Source organism: Bombina bombina, chromosome 3 (assembly GCF_027579735.1).
Source record: "Bombina bombina isolate aBomBom1 chromosome 3, aBomBom1.pri, whole genome shotgun sequence".
NCBI classification, from domain to species: domain Eukaryota; kingdom Metazoa; phylum Chordata; class Amphibia; order Anura; family Bombinatoridae; genus Bombina; species Bombina bombina.
In genome coordinates this window covers 855,365,196-855,388,724 of record NC_069501.1, presented here as the reverse complement: position 1 = coordinate 855,388,724, position 23,529 = coordinate 855,365,196, and the positions used below count along the sequence as shown (strand labels likewise).

Genomic DNA, 23,529 nt, shown 5'->3' with positions numbered 1-23,529 from the left:
AGTATAATTAGGGGTAAAGTATCAGTTGATAATAGAAGACCTTTGGTTTTTGCTGTTGTTGTCAAATTGGTTAAAGTGTTGCCCTTTGTTTGTTTTTCCCAATTTTAAGTTTTGTTATTCAGAGTGGCATTTTTACTCGCATTCTTTGGTGCTTTTAGGATTTCAGAGTTGGTATCCGCTAACAGGTGGAATTGCGGGGGTTTGTGTTATAGAGATGTAGTTTTGAACCCGCATGAAGTTTTAATTTGGTTAAAGAAGTCTAAAACGGATCAAATGGGTAAGGGTTGTTGGGTTTGTTTGAAAGAAATTGGGGGCTTGTGCTGCCCAGTCACGGCAGTTAGGGAATTTTTTACTGTTAGAAAAGTTATTGATGGTATTCCGTTATTGGTGCACGAGGACGGCACATTTTTATCTTGTTTTCAATTTGAATCAGTATTAAAAAAAGCGTTAGAAAGGATAGGTTTGAATAGTAGTGAATTTGGTTGTCATTCATTTAGAATTGGGGCAGCGACGGAAGCTAGTATTTCTGGTTTGAATGTTAGTACAGTTAAAAAGATTGGGAGATGGAAGTCTGAATGTTTCAGGTTATATGTGAGACCTGAGCTTGTTAATAAGTTATAGCTATAGTTTTTATTCCAGCAGGTCCCATTCATTGTTGGATTGTGGGACATTCTTACATATACTGGGCAAGGAAAGAGGCTGCAATAAGAGAATCAGGGCTGCAGCTTAGCTGTTCATCTGAAAAAATATTAATTAAGTGGTTTGGGATTAGGGGTATGAAGTGGGACCAGTTACTATTTAAAGTGATTAGTTGGGCTAGATTGTTTCACCCACCTGAGATTTTAATCATTCACGTAGGGGGTAATGATTTGGGGTTTATGGCACAAAAAGACTTTATAGATATGATCAAAAGAGATATTGTTATGTTAAAAGAATTGTTACCTGAGATAATGATTATTTGGTCCGACATTGAGTGCAGATTAGCGTGGAGGTCTGCTTGGGATGTTAAAAGATTGGACTCATCCCGTAAAAAGATTAATAGAACTATCACAAGCTTTGTGGCAAAATTGGGTGGCTTCGGCGTAAGGCATGTGGAGTTTGAAGGAGAGTCTGGAAGCTGCTTCTTTTTAAAAGATGGTGTTCATCTTAACAAAATTGGCCTGCATCTTTTTAACTTTAACTTGAGCGAAGGGGTAAAAAAGGCCTTAGCCCTGTGGGTTGGTGCTCAAAGGTCTTTTCGAGCAGTGGCGGGGTGCTAGCCGCTAAGTTATATTTAATTATTATGGGTACCTCCTCAGGTATGGGGAGAGGTTAAGGATGTGGGCGTGCCTGGCCGAGCGCCAGTGGAAGGCACGTGATTTTTATGGGGCAAGCACCTTTTGAATGTTATTGTGGTTTAATAAAGTTTATCAATTATTTTAAAATAATAAACGCGGGCTGCGGCCTTTTTCCCCCAATTTTGTCTTGTGTCTTCATTTATAATAATATTGCCTAGATGTGTGGTCAATGAAGCCCCGGATCAATGCCTATGTGAGGAGGGGCTAATGACCTCACGCTAGGCATTAGGGGCGTGGTCACGTGAGCCGTTGCTCACTTGTTTTGTAGCCGAGCAGGAGTGAAGACCTGCGAAGTGAAGCGCCCTCCCTCCCTCCCTGGATTTGGTAAGTGGTTGTCGCAGCTAAAGCGGGGTGCTAGCCGCTAAGTTATATTTAATTATTATGGGTACCTCCTCAGGTATGGGGAGAGGTTAAGGATGTGGGCGTGCCTGGCCGAGCGCCAGTGGAAGGCACGTGATTTTTATGGGGCAAGCACCTTTTGAATGTTATTGTGGTTTAATAAAGTTTATCAATTATTTTAAAATAATAAACGCGGGCTGCGGCCTTTTTCCCCCAATTTTGTCTTGTGTCTTCATTTATAATAATATTGCCTAGATGTGTGGTCAATATATTTCTTTGTGTGATAGAGTATTTATTTTCTGGGAGAGGCCCATCTTATTATCCTAAAGGTGCTGCACCGTCAGACACTCGCACAGAGTACATTAGTGAATTAAATCATCTGATTGGGATCTGATTCACTTTATCCTGTTCCACCTGTTTGTTTACAATATTTTAACTTTGTGCTTTTATTTAAAAGGGGAGATGTGATCAGTTGTGGGGTCTTTAGTTCACTTTCATGATGTTCTTTTGTAGTGATCAGTTAAATAGTCTGTGTGTGTGTGTAGTGAGGTGATCAACCCTGGTATGATATATATATATATATATATATATATATATATATATATATATATATATATATATATATATATATATATATATATATATATATTGCTCCTTGTGACAACTAAACATTTATCTTCATGTGTCTTGGTTATTTGTAATAAATTACTTGCTATGGTAAAATAAAATAATATTTATGTCACACTAAAACTGCACTGTATTGGGAAATGTGTCAGGATTAGTATGAAATCAGGTCCCTTATGTTAGTGCTGATTTAACTCTGCACCTCCTGAATCCTTGCTTGCCATTTGCCAATTTTGATGGTATGTAATGGGAGGAGGGGTGGCAAAATGTATCCTTGCCTGTGTGGCCAAAAATCCTAGCACCGGCCCTATCCAGCTCCCTCCTTAGGGGGCAGCAGCTGGTCCTCTTCTTCCATCCTTCACTTTCATTCTATTGGTTGACTTGAATTTTGATTGGAAAATCAGCCAATAGAAATGCATGGACACCCCTATATAAGGGGGAACCTTGCATTTAATCTTCAGTGTGCTGCGGTGACAGCATGAAGAAGAAGGATCGGGTGGAAGATGAAAGACATCAGATGGAAGACTGAAAGTGGAAGAAGACCCAATCGATGGAAAAAAAAAAAATTCTGAAGTAGACTGTCCCTTTAAACATATTCAGATTATGTCATCTTATTCCTTAAAGGGACAGCCTACTCCAGAATTTTTATTGTTTAAAAAGATATATAATCCCTTTATTACCCATTCCCCAGTTTTCCATAATCAACACGGTTATATTAATATCCTTTTTACCTCTGTGATTACCTTGTATCTAAGCCTCTGCAAACTGCCCCCTTATTTAAGTTATTTTGACAGACTTGCATTTTAGCCAATCAGTGTTGACTCATACATAACTCCACGGGAGCGAGCACAATGTTATCTATATGGCATACATGAACTAGCGCTGTCTAGCTGTGGAAAAACTGTCAAAATGCACTGAGATAAGAATTTAGAAATTAGCATATAAGCCTCGGTTTAGCTTTCAACAAAGAATACCAAGATAACAAAGCAAATTTGATGATAAAAATAAATTGGAAAGTTGTTAAAAATTGCATGCCCTATCTGAATCATGAAAGTTTAATATTGAGAAGATTGTCCATTTAAAGCATAATATAATCTTAGTTTCAGACCAACAAATTATTTTTCTACAAAAAAAAAGTAGCAAGATTGAAAACCATTTTTCACAATGAAGTGTTCTTACCATTGCTATTTCAAAGGCAGGCACATTCCTTGCTAAAAGTGAGTATCTGGTACCTGGTTGAGAATCAGTGAAGTTAATCGGTTTGGTTAGATTACCATAAGTAACATCAGCTGTACTTGATAGCTGTAGAGGCTGATAGCCACTTGCCTAGAAATAAAAATAAACAGTAATTACTTATTTCTTGCTCAACTATGGAACAATTATTGATTCTCTAATAATGTTTAGTCATTTGTTTCAGTGGTATGATACATAAAAAAATACTAAGCAGATGTTTTGCATGGCTCTTCTTTGGAGACTGATAGATCTTTTTTCCTAGGACAAGGATGGTGAAACTGTAGCACATATACCCAAGGACTCACTTAAATGTTACGTTTAATAAACTAGAGACCTCATGCAGAGCAATTAAGCTTTTAAAGAGCTAGATGCTAACACAGAACAACCCAAAGTTTTATGAGCAAGACACCTACTTGAATAGTGAAACTACATGTTTAATGAGCCCGAGGCCTTATGCTGAGCAACCCAAAGTTAAATGAGCTGGAAGTCTAATGCAGGGCAAACAAAAGTTTAATGAGCTAGACACCTACTTAAAGGGACATAATACTCATATGCTAAATCACTTGAAACTGATGCAGTATAACTGTGAAAAACTGACAGGAAAATATCACCTGAGCATCTCTATGTAAAAAACGAAGATATTTTACCTCACAATCTCCTCAGCTCAGCAGAGTAAGTTCTGTGCAAAAAGTTATACTCAGCTGCTCCCAGCTGCAGGTAACAAAATAAAAAAAAATGAAGAAATGAACAGCAGCCAATCAGTATGAGCAGTGCTGAGGTCATGAACTCTTTTACTGTGATCTCATGAGATTTCATTGTAAACTTCCCTAATCTGAACAGGGAAATAATATGAGAGTGTACGAGGCTCATCCTTTCAGCTGTCCCAGGACAGACATACTAATATGCTGCTTAGAAATCCTTTACAATGGGATGTGGCTACTGAGGAACTTTTGAGGTAAAATAGCTTTATTTTTTACATAGAGATGTTCAGGTGATATTTTCTAGTCAGCTTTTTACAGTTAATGCTGCATCACTTTCAAGTGTTTAAACATTTGGGTATTATGGCCCTTTAAATGGTGAAACTACATGTTTAATGAGCCAGAGGCCTTATGCTGAACAACCCAAAGTGGAATGAGCTGGAAGTATAATGCAGGGCAAACAAAAGTTTAATGAGTTAGACACCTACGTATGTGGTTCATCCCCAAGTTTAATTAGCTAAAGGTCTTATGCAGGACAACCACAAGTTTAATAAGCTAGGATGACCAAAAACTGTCCGGCATGGAGTGAAATCATGCAAAATCGTGTGCTTTATTTAGTATTATATTTAAATGTGTGCCTCTCCATCACATCCAGAACCCTACTTAGTCAGATAACAGCTATCAAGCTAAAATGTGTCTTCCTAAAATGATCTGAGGGCCCGTGCAGTACTGTTGAGACTTCTTAGATAAACTCGCCAGAGTGGAGAGATTTAGATCATCAGCCCATGCTTATTTGGTTCAACCCCGGTTTTAATTAATTGCATGAAGTACAACCCCAAGTATAATGAGATATTGGACTGATACAATAACAGCTTAGTTTTAATAAACTAGTGCCCTTATCTGTACAACCAGTTGAATGAATTAGAACCCTTTGGTGGTACAACCCCATGTTTAATTAGCTAGTGGCCTTATACAGGGCAAGCACAGGTTTCATGTGCTAGAGGTCTTATGGTAAATGAGCTAGAGCTGTTATACTGGACAACTCCAAGTTATTTTTCTCCATAGACAATTAGAGGTGAGATGCAAGGTTGGTGTGTTTTTTTCTTTCTGTACTTTCTCTTCCTTCTATAACCTTAAATAAAGTAGTTAAAAAGAAAGCTTTTGACAACAAAAATGGAAGCCTATAAAGTGCTAAATCATTACTGTACCTGGAGAGGTGGTATCATGACAGTAGTCATATCAACAGATGAAGATGCACTATCCTTGTAAGCAAAAGTCATGTTATTACTACCCAAATTTATGACATTGACTTCCACTGCATTACCAGATGGGAAGGTAGGTAGAGTTTTCTGTAAAAAAAAATGGTTAAAAACAAATTTAAGACTTTTATTTTAACATATTATATATTGGAAATCCTAAGAATAAACCATAGAAGAACTGATACTTGAGTATCACTATAGACTTGCTTGTATTATACTTAGACTAAGGAAAAATAATATGATGTGGGGTTCAACTTCTTTGATGTATTAAAAGGGACATGAACCCCAAAAATTTTCTTTCATGATTCAGATAGAGAATACAATTTTAAACAACTTTCCAATGTACTACTATTATTTAATTTGATTCCTTCTCTAGGCAAGTTCAGGAGCAGCAGAAAACCTAGGTTCTAGCTGCTGTTTGGTGGCTGCATTTATATATCAATTGTCATTGGCTCACCAATGTGTTCAGTTATAAACCATTAGTGCATTGCTGCTCCTTCAACAAATGATACCAAGAGAATGAAACAAATTAGATAATAGAAGTAAATTAGAAAGTTGTTTAAAATGGTATTCTCTATCTAAATCACGAAAGAACATTTTTGGGTTTCATGTCCCTTTAAGTTCAAAACTGCCCCACTAGACTACAATATATTAAACTCTTTTACTGTAACTGTAGATATGTGCAAGTCTCTGCCTTTAATAAGCATTTTGTTACTGTGTGTGTGTGTGTTTTTTTTTTAATATACTGTTATTCTTATGAGGTAAATTTGTTATTCACCTTATAAACTAACTATTTCTGTTCAGTTTAATTATGTATCCTTCTCATTGTCCTCATGTTATTTTTCCCTTCCTCCATTATCCTCTTTTTTAATTTATTTATTTTTTGGGTTGATTAAAGCCAGTAGTCAAATGTTAGCTAACACATACAGGTGAAACTCGAAAAATTAGAATATCGTGCAAAAGTTCATTTATTTCACTAATGCAACTTAAAAGGTGAAACTAAGAGGGGGGCGGAGCTAACCGTCAAAGAGAGTAGAAGCAAAGAGACAGAGCTCTATCAAAAAACAGCAAAAAAGTGGATAAAAACTTTCTGGGTAAGTTTAAAATCAGCAGTAAATAGGAGATTTTAGTGGCAACTATCCCTAACACTAGACTAGATGATCTGGTAGCGATTTCAGAGAAGAAAAAAAAACTGCCCTAGGAAAGACCGCGGCTGCGGCCTATACCGGAATCCGAAACTGGGCCTTGAATCTGTATAATCCCAGGATTACAGTTAACACTACCCGGAGTACAACAAACTGCAAGGGGTAAGCATAACAAACACCAGATTGCTGGACATACAACACTTTACAGTGGCAGGCCAAGATCACCACCTAAACAGAACTTTCATTATTTGCATACCCAGGCAGCCTAATGGAGGCATTAAACATAGTGCCACTTGCAGCCTAATATTAACTCCATCGAAATTTAAAGAGGGAAGCTGCCATAACAACTACACAGACTCACTCTGGGCCAGAAACAGCATTAAGGCCTCCCTAAACTTAGGTTGCCTTTCTTCCCCTAGAGAGACCAAGCACCTGCAATATGTAAATAATATCTGAAAGCCTATACCCCCGTCAGCCCATGTACCACTAACAGCATACTTAAAATAAACAGGTTCTCTCTACTAGTACGCAGATCTGTGAAACGTATTGCTTGCAATCCAAACATAACGTCCCAGGCTCATAAGCGGAAAAAAAAGCCCCATGCTACACCCAAAAGAACAGTTGCTGACCATTTTCAGCACCCAGCTAGAATAACCCACACAGGGTCAGAAGATGACTGCTCAGATGCAGGGAGCTTCTCGGATGATCGGCTGGGCACAGCTCTGTCGCAGCGGATTTCTCATCTTCCGGACACAGATAGCCTCTCTAACAACTTTATGGACTCTATAAAATCAATATTGGATTCTCATCACGACTCCATGTCGAAAAAATTTGACAAATCCCATGCTGACCTAAAAAGAGATATTGGCATGATTGGAGAACGCACAGATGCGCTGGAGCGCAAACAAGAGGACCTGACAATAGATCACTACAATCTCCTCAGCTATTCAAAAAATCTAGCCTGCCAAATTTCGGACTTAGAACTGAAACTTGCGGACCTTGAGGACCGATCACACCACAATAACATCCGCATCAAGGGGATCCCGGAGACTTTTCTACCACAGGAATTGGAGAACTATCTACAAGACCTGTTCAAAGCAATATTAGGACCAGCATTGGGCAATGAAACCCTTATTGATAGAGCACACAGAGTGCTTAAACCAAGGTCAGCGGATGGAGGAGCCCCACGTGATGTGGTAGTCAGGCTCCACTATTACACATTCAGAGAAAAAATCCTTCGAACCCTAGCCAAAGATAAGGTCCTTCCGGATAAATTTGCTGAACTGCAGGTATACCCAGACCTCTCACCCCTTACCCTTCAACTCTGCAGACACTACCAACCATTTACCAGGATCTTGAGGGAGAAGGGCCTCAAATACAGATGGTGATTCCCAGTGAGGCTTTTCATAACAAGAGACAGCCAGCAATACATCGCCTCCATCCCGCAACAAGCTCGGGAGCTGCTCCAGAAGTGGGAATTACTTCCACCAGACCAGGAAGATCGACTCCCCAGCTCTACCGCAGAACCTGGCCTAAACACCTCAGCACCAGCATGGAGACTGCTTCCGCAAAGATCTGCTACAACCTCAAGGATCTCTCTGGAACCCAGAGACCCACACCCACACCCAAGAACCTTGGATGAGCAAATGGAGATGGGTGAGATTAACACAGTTTATATAATATAGGATGTGACTGTATCTCTGATAGACACTGGAGAGACTCAATGCAATTTACAGTCACGTCTAGTTGTTGTTTAATGTCTTTTACTGTTATTTTTACTTGTCAATTTACAATCTCTTAGTACCCAATGTAGCCATACTACTTGGAAGTAATAATGTTTAAGATGTTTATAGACGGTTGAGCTTTGCAGAGTGCACTAAATTCATTTTCTTACACTAGTTATGATTGTTATGGTTTATACCGGGGAGTTGATTGCTATACCCTAGAGATTTAATACAAAAACATGGGTACTAGATAGCAGTCAACCCCCCCCCCCCCCCACACACACACACACACACACCTGAACCTCATGACTCACAACTGACCTCCGGACAGTCGTTATTGATCTCTCAGGTTCTCTGCGAGACAACAACACTCTCCCCTATGACCTGATCCCAGAGTTCACATCTGACGAATACAATACCCTATTTGACGAACACTACTAACCACACACATTACCACTAGCCTGTAATTAGGGTTCTAGGGAGTCAGTACTCAGAAGGAATGGACTGAAAATTCAGATCCCACTCTAGGCCTTTGTGAGCAGAGGTCATAACCTTAGCTGACTAGACACAGATGTCACATACTGTAGACACCAACAGACCATATAGCCATACACACAACTATGCATAGGCATCTACTACAGGAGGATAGTGTTGACAGCTCTCCCACCCCACTTTCCTCTGTACTCATACTTCATCTTCCGTATTCCCCACATGTTTGAAATGCAAAGTCTTACATGCTGACTATTTTATTTCTATGTTACTAAGTATGCTATGTTTATGTTTATATTTATATCATTGTTATTATTACATGGGACTTGCGGGGATCAAGGCTCCTCTTTGCTAATCTCTACCCCCAACAATATAGTTGTGTTCCTCTGGCTGTGTCCTGGCCGGAACACTCATTGTGAAAGTGTATCTATATCACTTTTAAACGGTTACTAAGGCACTCGAGACCTCCTTTTTACGAGGATATTGACCACACTAGAACTCTGCACTTGGTTTCTAGCATACCTTTACCTGACTCGCATACCCAGCCTTTTCCCTTTAAACCATACCTCACCCCTATTTCCCCCTCATTTATATAATGGCACCCATTCGTCTGGCCACACTGAATGCACAAGGATCAAACTCCCCCACAAAACGGAAGCTCCTACAGCACTACTTATTGACACACAAGATACACATTCTTTTCTTACAAGAGACCCACTGGATTGGAGACTCACGGACCATTAAAAACTTCCGAAACTACCCAATATGTGAGATAGCATCTAATATGGAAAGGAAAACAAAGGGAGTCGCTATCATGCTTAGCAGGGACTTAGCCTTTAAAATGGAATATGTTGAAAGGGATGACGAAGGACACTTCCTCATAATAGTTTGCACGCTAAATGAGACTCTCTACACTTTAGTCTCAATCTACACACCAAATTCCAAACAAATCCCCTTCCTACGCAAGCTCTTGGCCCACATCAACCAACTTAAAAGGGGACACCTGATAATTGGGGGGGACTTTAACATGGTGTGGGACCCATTAAGAGATAAACTATCTACCCTAGCAACACATACATGAAAGTGTATCTATATCACTTTTAAACTGTTACTAAGGCACTCGAGACCTCCTTTTTACGAGGAGATTGACCACACTAGAACTCTGCACCTGGTTTCTAGCAGACCTTTACCTGACTTGCATACCCCTCCTTTTCCCTTTAAACCATACCTCACGCCTATTTCCCCCTCATTTATATAATGGCACCCAGTCGTCTGGCCACACTGAATGCACAAGGATTAAACTCCCCCACAAAACGGAAGCTCCTACAGCACTACTTATTGACACACAAGATACACATTCTTTTCTTACAAGAGACCGACTGGATTGGAGACTCCCGGACCATTAAAAACTTATGAAACTACCCGATATGTGAGATAGCATCTAATATGGAAGGGAAAACAAAGGGAGTCGCTATCATGCTTAGCTGGGACTTAGCCTTTAAAATGGAATATGTTGAAAGGGATGACGAAGGACGCTTCCTCATATTAATTTGCATGCTAAATGAGACTCTCTACACCTTAGTCTCGATCTACACACCAAATTCCAAACAAATCCCCTTCCTACGCAAGCTCTTGGCCCACATCAACCAACTTAAAAGGGGACACCTGATAATTGGGGGGGACTTTAACATGGTGTGGGACCCATTAAGAGAGAATCTATCTACCCTAGCAACACATACAGACAGGAATGTTTCATCGCTCTCCAATGCCTTCCGTAAACTCATGTATCAGCATGAGCTATATGATGCATGGAGGTGCTTGGCGCCCTCGGACAAAGATTTCACCCATTATTCCAAGGCACACAATTCCTATTCAAGGATAGACTACATATTATGCGACTCATGGTCCCTAGATAACTTCGCCAACCCCAGCATCAAACCATGTACGTGGTCAGACCATGATGCAGTCTGTCTAGACTTTACTAAATTACAGTCCCTGACTGGTAGACCCCCTTGGAGACTCCCGGAGCAGTAACTTTCAGACATCGAACTCCCTGAGCTCACTGCGATCGTACAGGAATTTTTTTACATACAATGATGTAGGGAACACAGATATCACTATGATATGGGCAGCTCTCAAAGCATATCTTCAGGGACACTTTATTAAAAAGATGGCACACTATCATAAGACGAGACGACAGTTATTAGCTAAACTGTATGGAGACCTTCGCACCTTAGAAACCTCTAATAAATGACACCCTAGATCCCAAATGGCCCATCAGATAGGGATTATTAGAGAAGAAATTTCCAACCGAGAAACCCAAAGAGTCCAATAAAACCTTCACAGACTCAAACAATTATACTATTATAAAGGGAACAGGGCTGATAAACGTTTAGCCAATAAGCTTCGTAAACACACACAACAGCAGAGAATAGCCCTACTCAAAACTCAGGATGGGATGGTTCACTCACCTAGGGAAATAGGTATAGCCTTTGCGAGTTACTATTCTTCCCTCTACAACATCGAAACCTCAGAGACAATAAATAGAGCCAGTCCTGACGACGTTTGTAAGTTCCTAGAGGGACTAGCCCTGCCTACCCTGACTGAGGAAGCTAAAAGAGATCTGGGAAAACACTTCACCCTGGAAGAAGTTAGAGTAGCTATAGCTGATCTTAAGCCTCACAAAGCTCCAGGACCAGATGGGTTCACGGTCACCTTTTGTCAAACACTTGGCTCCACTGTATCCCCAATATTGCTCTGATTATTTACAGAGGTGACTGATCGGGGAAGCTTTCTCCCAGAATTTCTAGAAGCGAACATTATTACAATACCCAAGGAAGGGAAAGACCCAGCGCTATGTTCCAGCTATAAGCCTATTTCGCTCATTAATGTAGATGCCAAAATATACGCCAAAGTTTTGGCGAATAGATTGGGCAGACACCTACAGTCACTCATACATCTGGACCAAGTAGGATTCTCTCTAAACAGGCAAGGTACAGACAATACTCGGCGCCTCCTAAACATTTTCACTGAGGCTGCCGATCTGGGGCTTCCCATACTCACCCTGTCATTAGATGCTGAGAAAGCGTTCGACAGGGTGAGGTGGGAATATCTGTTCCAGACGCTCTTGGCATTCGGCTTACCAGACTTCTTTTGCAAGGCAGCTGGAGCGCTCTACTTGGCCCCTTCGGCAGTTGTGAGAGGCCCAGGGTTTTGTTCACCCAAACTAGAGATCAGGAATGGAACTAGGCAGGAATGCCCCCTCTCTCCACTTCTGTTTGTCCTAGCAATTGAACCTCTGGGAGCTGCCATCCGGAAGTCCACAAAGGGACTCCAAATGCATGACACTCTGCAGAAACTGGCACTGTTTGCAGATGACCTTACAATTTTCCTTACAGAGCCCTTGGATTCCCTCCACTCATTGATGCTACTATTGAGACAATTTGGCGAACTTCCTTATTACAAGATTAATGAGAGTAAAATGGAAGCATACTCTATTAACATACCACAAAACGAAAAAGAGACTATTACGCGTCTCTATTCTTTCAAATGGTCCACTAGAGGAGTTCGCCACATAGACATCTTCCTTTCCAATATAAAATCTGTAACCATCAAAGAAAATTATGAGACTCTACTAACAGAAGTTACCACAGAACCTAACTCTAAAAGATATGGGTAAATATATTGGATGGGAAGGGTGGCAGCCCTCAAAATGATGATCCTCCCCAAGCTCACCTATTTATTCCGTTGTATCCCTATCTCAGTGCCAACAACCCTAATACAGAAATTTCAAACTCTATTTAATTCTTACACCTGGCATAACAATAGACCCCGGGTAGCTACCCACATTCTCCAAGCCCCAATTGAGAGAGGGGGTATAGGCCTCCCTAATATACAAAAATACCATGAGGTGGTAATGATAACTCATGCTACTGCATGGGGGTCTTGTCTCCCTCCAACCAGGTGGAGAGAGCTGGAGCAGGCCTCTTTACCAGCATATGTCATCCTGGAGGACTTGCTTTGGCTCCCCTCGCACTGGCAATCCATTATCCACATTGCCAATAGTATAGTTAAAGGATGTCAAGCGACCTGGATTAAATTAAGACACCACAAGCTTATTGGCCCACACCCCTCACCCATGCACTCCATACGGGGTCTGTTACTAAGACTCCCCGACACACACCTTAATACATGGACCAATACGGACATAGTCTGTGTGAAAGACTTTTACTCCAACACACAGTTAAGACCACACACTGATATGCTGAAGCTACCCAGCTTGGCCCCTAGGTTCCAATTTGATCTATTGAGACTAAGATCTTTGAGGAAATCTTGGGGCTTCCTGGAAAATAAATTACGGGACCTTACTCCTTGGGAAACACGTTGGCAAATGAACCTCCAACTAAACAGGCCTCTTTCAGTACACTACCAATGTTTAATTGGGGAACTGATCCCCCCAAGACGAGACACATGGAAGCCTGGGAGAGAGACTTACAATTTACATATACGCCTGAAGCATGGAACAGTGCAGTTAACCTCACAAAAAAAGCTACTCGCTGCGTTACCCTTTACGAGCTGTATTTCAAAATAATTACTAGATGACACTTAGTACCAACAAAACTGAAAAAAATCTTCCCAGATCACTCACCACAGTGCTGAAGGGAGTGTGGAGAACTGGGGACCCCCCTACATGTCTGGTGGTTGTGTCCAAAATTGGAACACTACTGGCGCAAGGTAGAACAGACCTGTAAAGACCTGGATTTAGTGGAAACACTATCCCCTGACACCGCTATACTACATCTAGGGATAGATAGACTCCCCAAACATAAACAAAGCTTACTCATACACATTCTCACCTCCACTAAATTGCTCATTGCCAGAAACTGGAAAAAGAGCCAGCCCCCCAGATGGCAGTGAGTAGTGGACTGTATAAACTATATGGAAACCATGGAAAACTATGTTTTTAGGGAACGTAGACGACTAAATGACTATTGCCTTATATGGGAACCATGGGACTCACTTGAGACCCACAAAACCCCGTAATTAGACTGGTAAATCAGTATGGATTAGTAACTATTACCTGAAGATCCCCTACCACCCCTGACCAACACACGCCCTAAACCCCCCACATAGATAAACCAGTGGCAGAGACTATGAGATTACCTGACAACCCCATAATGTTATTCTCCTTGGGGGAAGGAGAGATTTGCTGTCCTCCTTGTCCAGAGTTAATTTCCTAAGTGCCTTAGCGACTTAAATTATTACCCTAATGGTCATGCCTTTAATGTTTCCGGTAAAGAAGTCGTAAAATCCAATGATAAGAAAACATCCAAACAAAAGGTGACCTCTGTAAAATCGAGGTTCTAAGAATAGAGATATCTACCAGCCTATTTTCACAAAGTTTTGTACTTCCGAGTGCAGCCTCATGTTTATATGTTGTACATCCCTTCTATATTGCATTCAATGTATGACTTATTTGTAACCTCAATAAAAATTATTTAAAAAAAAAAAGTTGAAACTAATATATGAGATAGACTCATTACATGCAAAGCAAGATAGTTCAAGCTGTGATTTGTCATAATTTTGATGATTATGGCTTACAGCTCATGAAAACCCCAAATCCACAATCTCAGAAAATTGGAATATTACATACAATCAATAAAACAAGGATTGTACATACCTGTAGAACAATATCGGACCTCTGACAAGTATAAGCATGCATACTGTATGTACTCAGTACTTGGTTTGGGACCCTTTTGCAGCAATTACTGCCTCAATGCAGCGTGGCATGGAGCTATCAGCCTGTGGCACTGCTGAGGTGTTATGGAAGACCAGGATGCTTCAATAGCGGCCTTCAGCTCTTCTGCATTGTTCGGTCTCATGTCTCTCATCTTTCTCTTGGCAATGCCCCATAGATTCTCTATGGGGTTCAGGTCAGGCAAGTTTGCTGGCCAATCAAGCACAGTAATCCCACGGTCATTGAACTAGGTTTTGGTGCTTTTGGCAGTGTGGACCGGTGCCAAGTCCTGCTGGAAAATGAAGTCAGCATCCCCATAGAGCTCGTCTGTGGAAGGAAGCATGAAGTGCTCCAAAATCTCCTGGTAGACGGCTGCGTTGACCCTGGACTTAATAAAGCACAGTGGACTAACACCAGCAGATGACATGGCTCCCCAAATCAACACAGACTGTGGAAACTTCACACTGGACTTCAAGCATCTTGCAGTGTGTGCCTCTCCATTCTTCCTCCATACTCTGGGTCCTTGGTTTCCAAATGAGATGTAAAATTTGCTCTTATCAGAAAAGAGGACTTTGGACCACTGAGCAACAGACTAGGTCTGTTTTTCTTTAGCCCAGGTAAGACGCTTCTGACGTTTGTTGTTCAGGAGTGACTTGACAAGAGGAATACGACATTTGAAGCCCATGTCCAGGATCCATTTGTGTGTGGTGGCTCTTGTGAAAGTCCCCAACACTTTTGAATGGCCTTTTCCTGATAATCCTCTCCAGGCTGCGGTCATCCCTGCTGCTTGTGCACCTTTTCCTTCCACACTTTACCTTCCACATAACTTTCTATTAATGTGCATTGATACAGCACTTTGGGAACACCCAACTTCTTTTGCAATTTCCTTTGGAGGCTTTCCCTCCTTATGGAGGGTGTCTGTCACAACTGTCAGGTCAGCAGTCTTTCCCATGATTGTGATTCCTACTGAACCAGACTGAGAGACCATTTAAAGGTTCAGGAACCCTTTGCAGGTGTTATGACTTAATTAGCTGATTAGAGTGGGACACTTTGAGCCTAGAATATTGCACCTTTTTATGTAATGAGTCTATCTCATATATTAGTTTCACCTTTTAAGTTGCATTAGTGAAATAAATGAACTTTTGCACGATATTCTAATTTTTCGAGTTTCAACTGTATACAGTCTGCATCCTTTCTAAATCATATTTTCTCCTAAAACTATGAATTCTCTCCATCTGATGGGAGCATGTTTATGAAACAAACGTGTTTGAATTCATGGACTCCACTTAGGTTGTTATATATAAGTTTTATTAATGTTTATAACTTAGGGCTCTATGTAAGAACCAGCATAAGCTGCTCCGGAGCCCTTGCAAGGCAGATTCCCACATGTGAGCCTACTTCCCGCAATGTAAGAAGCAGCAGTCATTAGACTGCTGCTTCATATACTCTTTGCCACATCTGAGGGGATGAAGAGAAATAAAGAGCTAGCTCACTCGCTCTCATGATTGACAGTCCCTTCTCTTGTGTGATTGGTTGCGCTAGTGAAGGGGCGGGCATTACACACTCAGCAAAGTGTGTAATGCTGCATACCAGCCAGCGGACAAACAGATCCCCTGCCCATATGCAGCAAAGGTCGGTGGATAGCTTCTCAAGTTGAGAAGTTGTCTGTATGTCTTTTAATAAATACATGGGGCCCTTAGGCCTAGCTCAAATGAGGTGGTAAAGTGTATGAAATGGTTATAAAAACATTTATCTTCATTAAAGTCTATGAAGATAGCTACCACCAGTTTCCACACTTTACCACCTCAATGGAAACTAGGCCTTAGTGTCCTTAAATGTTTTCTTGCTGAAATTGAAAAATCTATGAAGTAATGGAGACCTGTTTTCCTTCTTCATAAACATGTTTGTATTAATCAAAAACAAAAACATCACTGAACACAAATAAATGAATCTAAAAAAATCTAACAATAAATGCTTACCTCTAGGACAACATATTGAGAAAAAAAAAGACAGAATTAAATTTTAAACTTAATTTAATACAATCTGACTTTACATTTAGGGCTAGATTACAAGTCGAGAGCAAAATATTGCTTCTACGAAAAGTGATATTTGCGCTTAACTTAGTAATAGCAGTGACCGCAAATTTGCGCTGATATTACAAGTGAGGTGCAATGCGAACCCGAGGGCGGAAACATTGCGCTCACGAGAGCATGCTTCCATAGGCTTCAATTCTCATTCTCATGCATATACATATATTTACTGGGAACACACAGTTCCCCATAGACTGTAATCTAAAGGCACTTTTCAGTGCCTTTTTTTTCTATCACCCCAGACCTCCACATTTAAACCCATAAAATTGCTTAGTGCAGTTTTTAAAAAAAAAAAAATAAGATGCTATTTTTTTCTTTAATTATAGAAAAAAATCGAAAGATTGGGACAATAGGGACACTTTCTGAAAATTAACCAGAGATCTGATTTCTGGTTAATTTTCGGAGCGCTAAATGCTACTGCGAGCTTGCAATAACCAGCCATTTTTAATGGCTGTTTTTTTTTATCGCACGTCCGTAAACATATATATGAGTGTAATTATTTATTTTAATATGTTTTATACGTGTCTTGTTATACACTTCTTGTAGCCCTAACACTTGACTTCAGGTCCCAAGTTGTAGTAATTTTTTTAACACTGTTATGTGTTGTGCTTGAGCTTTGTTGCTGATAAATGCTATGTGTGTATAAAACATTACTTATTCTCTATTCCTTTGCAATATCTGGGCTTTCTGTATGTTTCTGAACTACATATCTTTTCTGTCTCCTCACTTTCCCCAGCACACTATACATTTTGCCTTTAATACACATTAGCTGCTTTTCTTACGTCTATCTCTACTTGCACAAGTGCAGCAGCAACGAACGCCATGGCGGCAAGGAACATCCCCACAGTCATTCTCTTGAGTGGTCTGCAGTGCAACAAAAATATATGATCAGTTTAAAATACATAATGTAATGTAACAGTATAAATATGGTACATTCTTCTGTAATGATTTGATGTGAATAAAAAGTTGACTGGTTACATACACTTTAATCATGCTGTATGTAGCCCAAAACGTTGTTGTTTCTGTTTGTGAAGATGATACCCCAATAAAAAGGCTTATAAAGAGATGCTGATGCAAATGTTTTCTGATTTGACATTGTATAATTTTTTGGGATAAGCAGACACCACTATGCAGTGTGCACACTGTTTGTACTTTGTGGATTTGGTTCTATGCTGTCACTATTTGTGACCCCCTAGATGAGTGGGCCTGGTATCAGTTGAGACCTGTGAGGCCCCCTGTAGTTGCGCCTCTGGTGACAACTACAAAATGAGGCACCAAGAGAAATGCACAGAGCTATATGTTAGTATTAAAACACGCATTGCTGTCATACTTACGTAAAATTCAGGTTGCATTTCTTAATAAGAGGGTAGACTGCAGCATCAACTATAGGCACAAGCACAATAATCAGGATAGGATTCACAGTCTATGAAAAAAAAATATTTAAAATAAATGCCACAGCAGATTTCCTAGAGATTAGAGAGTCCATCTGTAAACAGCGTCACATCTTACCTGCATCTGATCTGGCTGAATCTGAATTGCTCCCTGAAAAGAAAGAAAATGAAAAAAAAAAACATTTTATTAGACTGCACAGTTACTGCAAGTAGGGCGTCATTATTAGTGTTGTGGGGCAGCACATTTTATTTCTTAATAAATCAGGTGACTTAGAAACCACATACGTTATTTCTTCATGTTTGTGTGCTTTCTTCAGTGTTAATATGATGGTTGATGTGGGTAATGAGTGGAAGGTCACCATTTTCTATTAGCAATGCACACTTTTGCTTATTAATGCTAAGTTTTAACCCAGATTAAGGTTAAACTCATAGGTAAAGTCCTTCTCAGGAGCTAGAAAGCTATGCATCTCCAGAGCAGGATATGACTAGTGAGCTAATCAAGAGCAGCAGTCCTTTGACTCCTCCAATACCCGGCTATGTTCTGCTCAGGAGATTCAAGGCTTACAGCTCATAAATATGACTCTTCCTATGTGTTTAACTCCTTTATGCACTAGAGCATGGCATTGTTCCATACGAATATCCCTTTAGTTTAGCTGTAAGATGCATATAAAAACTGTGATTACACCACCTTCCCTAGATAGACTAGAGTTTGTAGATCTTTTGCAATCTTAACTGCTTATATAGACTTGTGTTTCTCAACTCCTGTCCTCAGGTTCCCCTAACAAGCCAAATTGTCATGATATCTTAACTAGAGCACAGGTGAAATAATCAGCTGATCAGCAACCTGCTCTGACTCATCAGCTAAATATTTCACCCTTTATTACCCAATCCCCAGTTTAGCATAATCAACACTGTTTTATTAATCCATTTTTTTACCTCTGTGATTGCCATGTCGCTTAGCCTCTGCAGACTGCCCACTTATCTCAGTCCTTTAGATATACATGCATTTTAGCCAATCAGTCCTGACTCATAAATAATTCCAATAATTGGCGGCGCTATACAAATAAATGATAATAATAATATAATCAGAGTGATAAAGTAATAGAAAAACTTACAAAGTTTCCATCCATTGTGGTGGCTTGTAAAGTCCATCTTGATCCCTTCAAATAAAGAAATTAATTATTCACATTCCAACAAATCATATCAGTGAACCATATTCCAGTCCAACAGAATTAGCTTGTGATGCGTGTTCAATGGCTTTTCATACTCAAATTAAATACAATCATTACAATGTTTTCAGTTAAAGTGTTTGTACTTATAAATGTTAATATAAAATTACTTAATTTATATATTTTTTTTAATCCGTCATGATTTCATAGTAACGAAAAATATCCTCTATTCTAACACATCTGCAGTTATCATCAATACTGAATAAGTTTATATATAACTTTTGCATTGGCCATGTAGCTTTCTCTTTTGTGCAAAAAAAAGTCTATTTTTTTATTTATTTTTTATATTTTTTCCTTTGTTATTTTATGAGTTTAACTAAATGTTCTTGTTATTTATAGGGATAGTCTAGTCAAAATTAAACTTTCGTGATTCAGATAGAGTATGCAATTTTAAGTAACTTTCTAATTTACTCCTATTATCAAATTTTCTTCATTCTCTTGGTATATTTATTTGAATGTAAGCTTAGAAACCGGCCAATTTTTGGTTCAGCACCTGGGTAGCACTTGCTGATTGGTGGCCAATCAGAAAGCGCTACCTAGGTGCTGAACCAAAAATGGGCCGGCACCTATGCTTACATTGTTTCTTTTTAAAATAAAGATACCAAGAGAACGAAGAAACAATGATAATTTGAGTAAAATATAAAGTTGCTTAAAATTGCTTGCTTTATCTGAATCATTAAAGATTAAAGTTTAATTTTGACTAGACAATTCATTTAACTAATTATATCAGTTTTACTAATTAATATGGCATTTCTTCAAATGAATTGGAATGAAAAAGAGGCCAAATATCACTCAGGTAACCATATAATGTTTTCACACAATAACTCTGATAAATTGTAAAGTTGGACAGTAAAGTGGCAAACATTCAACAACATCAACAAACAAAAAAAGCCAGGATCATTTTGCAGAAGTTGAATCAGGTTATGGAAATATTAAGCATGCCCCCCAATGGTTACCATAAGAATAGCAACTCTGCTTTAGCTCCAAAATGCCAAAACCTATACAAGTATTCACTATTGTATTATTTGATCTAATCTGTAAACTGCAGAAGAATCACAGGTGCCAGTTCACTAAATTAAATATATTAGATTTATATTATAATTAAGTAGATTACATTAGATTCCTATTATTTAATTATTCTGCTGTTCTAATGTAAAGTGCAGATGCCACAACACCAACAAAGATCTCATGTCTATTTACCACAGAACTCAAACATTTGTGCAGAATCCTCACCTCAGTGCACATTTTTACAATGCGGGAAGGACTGTAGAAAAACTATATAACAGGACAGGGTGCCAAAATCCTTAAAGGGACATGAAACCCAAAATTTTTCTTTCAAGATTCACGCAATTTTGTCTAACTTTCCTATTTACTTCTATTATCTGATTCCCTTAGTTCTAAGTAGGCTCAGGAGCTGAGAGCTAGCTGCTAATTAGTGGCTGCACATATATGCCTCTTGTCATTGGCTTACAGGCATACTAAACCCACATTTGTTTTCTTTCATGATTCAGATAGACCACGCAATTTTGTCTAACTTTCCTATTTACTTCTATTATCTGATTCCCTTAGTTCTAAGTAGGCTCAGGAGCTGAGAGCTAGCTGCTAATTAGTGGGTGCACATATATGCCTCTTTTCATTGGCTTACAGGGATAGTAAACCCACATTTTTTTTCTTTCAGGATTCAGATAGAGCATGTAATTTTAAATAACTTTCTAATTTACTGATATTATCAATTTTTCTTCATTCTCTTGTTATCTTTATTTGAAAAAGCAAAAATGTAAGGTTAGGAGACGGACAATTTTTGGTTCAGCACCTGGGTAGCACTTGCTGATTGGTGGCTACATTTAGCTACTAATCAGCAAGCACTACCCAAATGCTGAACCAAAATTGGGCTGGCTCTTAAGTTGACATTCCTGCTTTTTCAAATAAAGATAGCATGAGAACGAACATAAATTGATACTAGGAGCAAATTATAAAGTTACTTAAAATTGCATGCTCTATCTAAATCATGAAAGAAAAAATCTGGGTTTAGTATCACTTTACCAATGTGTTCAGATTGCTCCGAGTAGTTCATTACTGCTCCTTCAACAAAGGATACAAAGAGAATGAAGCAAAATTGATAACAGAAGTAAATTGAAAAGTCATTTAAAAATACATGCTCTATCTGAATCAGAAAATAAAAATGTGGGTTTCCAGTCCCTTTCATTTCTGGAGGTTTGAATGGCTGGTTACTATTCCATAGAATGTCAAGAGGAATTACAGTTTATAGTATGTCACTCTAAACACAGCATAAATTCCAGTCTAGCGCCAGCTTCACACTTAGGGCCCAATTCTGAAAAACTCGTCAGCATGTGGTGAAATCCTCAGCTTATTTTACTGAGCATTATACTGTAAAGTAATAACAGCAGATGGAGCACTAAATAAACACAGACAACAGAGGAGGCTCACCAGGCCTATCCACATACAAAACATTTAAAAACATCCAGCTGCTTAAAGGGACATTAAACACTTTGAGATGGTAATATAAAATGATAAATTGTATATAATAAAACAACTCTGCAATATACTTTCATTATTTATTTTGTCCTCTTTGCCTGTAATTCCATTCTGAAATTGTGAGCTTTTCAGTTCCTGTTAGAAATGGAAGTGCAGAACACTGTTAAATCCAGCACAACCATTGGCTGCACACTCTAGTAACCTATTTATAACTGTCCCTAATTGGCCACAGCAGAGAAGGTAACACAAGTTACAACATGGCAGCTCCCAGTGTTTTATAGACACTAAAACTTTACACTTATTTTGTCACTTTTTAAACAACTAATGAAACTTTAAAAAATACATTTACTTGTTAGTTATGGACTAATCTTTTTTTTATAATGCATCATTCTATCTAGCATGTATTTAGTGTTTAATGTCCCTTTAAATAAAATGGACCTTTAGTACAATTCTTTCATAGGGTCCAAAAGATCACAAGCAACACTAACCCATAGTCATGGTGCCTCTCCTTAACATAAAGCATATTACTGAAACCCTTTAAAGTGAGAAAAAATTCCAAAGGTGAAATTGTCTTTAAAATAATCCCAGAGGGCCCTTGTGATGCTGACAAGGCATGTTATAGAATCTCACCAGACCAGAGAGCTGTAGACAATGAGGCCCTAGATGTTTTCTTCCTACTGACCCTTTCAGTCGTATGCAATTTAGATAATAAGGATATAGCAGATGAAGGGAAAGCATAGATACAACCAATGGAAATTTTGGCTTTATAATTATAATTTGTTTTACATGTTTTGGATCCTTATGGGATTCTAAAATAAGGAAACTAGCAGAGAACTAAACTGGTTTATCTCTAGCCAAAATGAAGCTAAAATAATTGTGCATATTAGGCGGCTAATTTCATAATCACCTATTTGATAAAATAATCCGATGTATCAATGTTGTTCCTTACCTGCTGGTCAAACAGAGCCCAGAACATTGGCAGAGGAATGTATAGAAACAGAACCTTTAAAACCATTTTTATTTGAGCAATGAGACGTTCCTATTGGAATCAAAACGAAAATGAAACAAAATAAATAAAAAAATGTAAGTTGATGCCAACAATTTTACAGTATGAGGTTAATTTGATGATCTGGTAGAGAATGTACCATTTACCTCATACTTTTCTTTTGCCCAGTCCATCCAGTGCTCTCGCTTAGGGATTGTCTTGCTACGGTTTCTATACCTGTTACTGATGGCAAACTTTAAAGAAAACAGACGTATTTTAATAGAGTATTTATAATCTTTATGGATTGTTGATTTTTGGCACATTCATCATCTGTGTGAAAAACATTTACAACCTTCTATTTAAGGTTTATTCTATTCTTTGATGAAAACTATATTTGGTGTTTTTTCAAAATATATAGAAAAAAATGTTGCGCTCATTTTCAGAGAGGGAAATCTCCAACATTTTGTTATTTTATGAGGTTTCAGATTACAAATATTTAGTAAAGTGACATTCTACAAGCCCTAATATGTTAGTGTATACAATTATTTCCATTACCAACACTAACTTACTATGGGGTTGGTCAAAATTTTTGTAATATCTGCTCCTGATACTGAGGTTTTGGTTTTGGCTGATATCGGAGCTTGTTTTTAAAAGACCACAATCCAGAATGGATTTGGCAGCTAAAACCTCACAACCGCTAATTAGTTTTCACTTAAATACTTTCAGAGGTTTGTACTTGTTATAAGGATTAAA

The 23,529-nt window shown here is 38.9% G+C and overlaps 1 protein-coding gene across 1 annotated transcript in view; it reads right to left on the bottom strand.

Annotated features, from left to right (window-relative positions):
• The window catches only part of SLC15A1 (solute carrier family 15 member 1), an 87,798-nt gene that overhangs the window by 49,065 nt on the left and 15,204 nt on the right, over nt 1–23,529 (bottom strand). The window contains exons 9-17 of the mRNA XM_053705477.1: nt 22,944–23,030; nt 22,741–22,830; nt 19,182–19,226; nt 18,185–18,217; nt 18,010–18,098; nt 17,458–17,539; nt 5,461–5,580; nt 4,097–4,102; nt 3,480–3,626 (exon numbers count right to left, since the gene is read on the bottom strand). Of these exons, the coding sequence (XP_053561452.1) occupies nt 3,480–3,626; nt 4,097–4,102; nt 5,461–5,580; nt 17,458–17,539; nt 18,010–18,098; nt 18,185–18,217; nt 19,182–19,226; nt 22,741–22,830; nt 22,944–23,030 (699 nt within the window). The remainder of the gene's footprint in view (nt 1–3,479; nt 3,627–4,096; nt 4,103–5,460; nt 5,581–17,457; nt 17,540–18,009; nt 18,099–18,184; nt 18,218–19,181; nt 19,227–22,740; nt 22,831–22,943; nt 23,031–23,529) is intronic.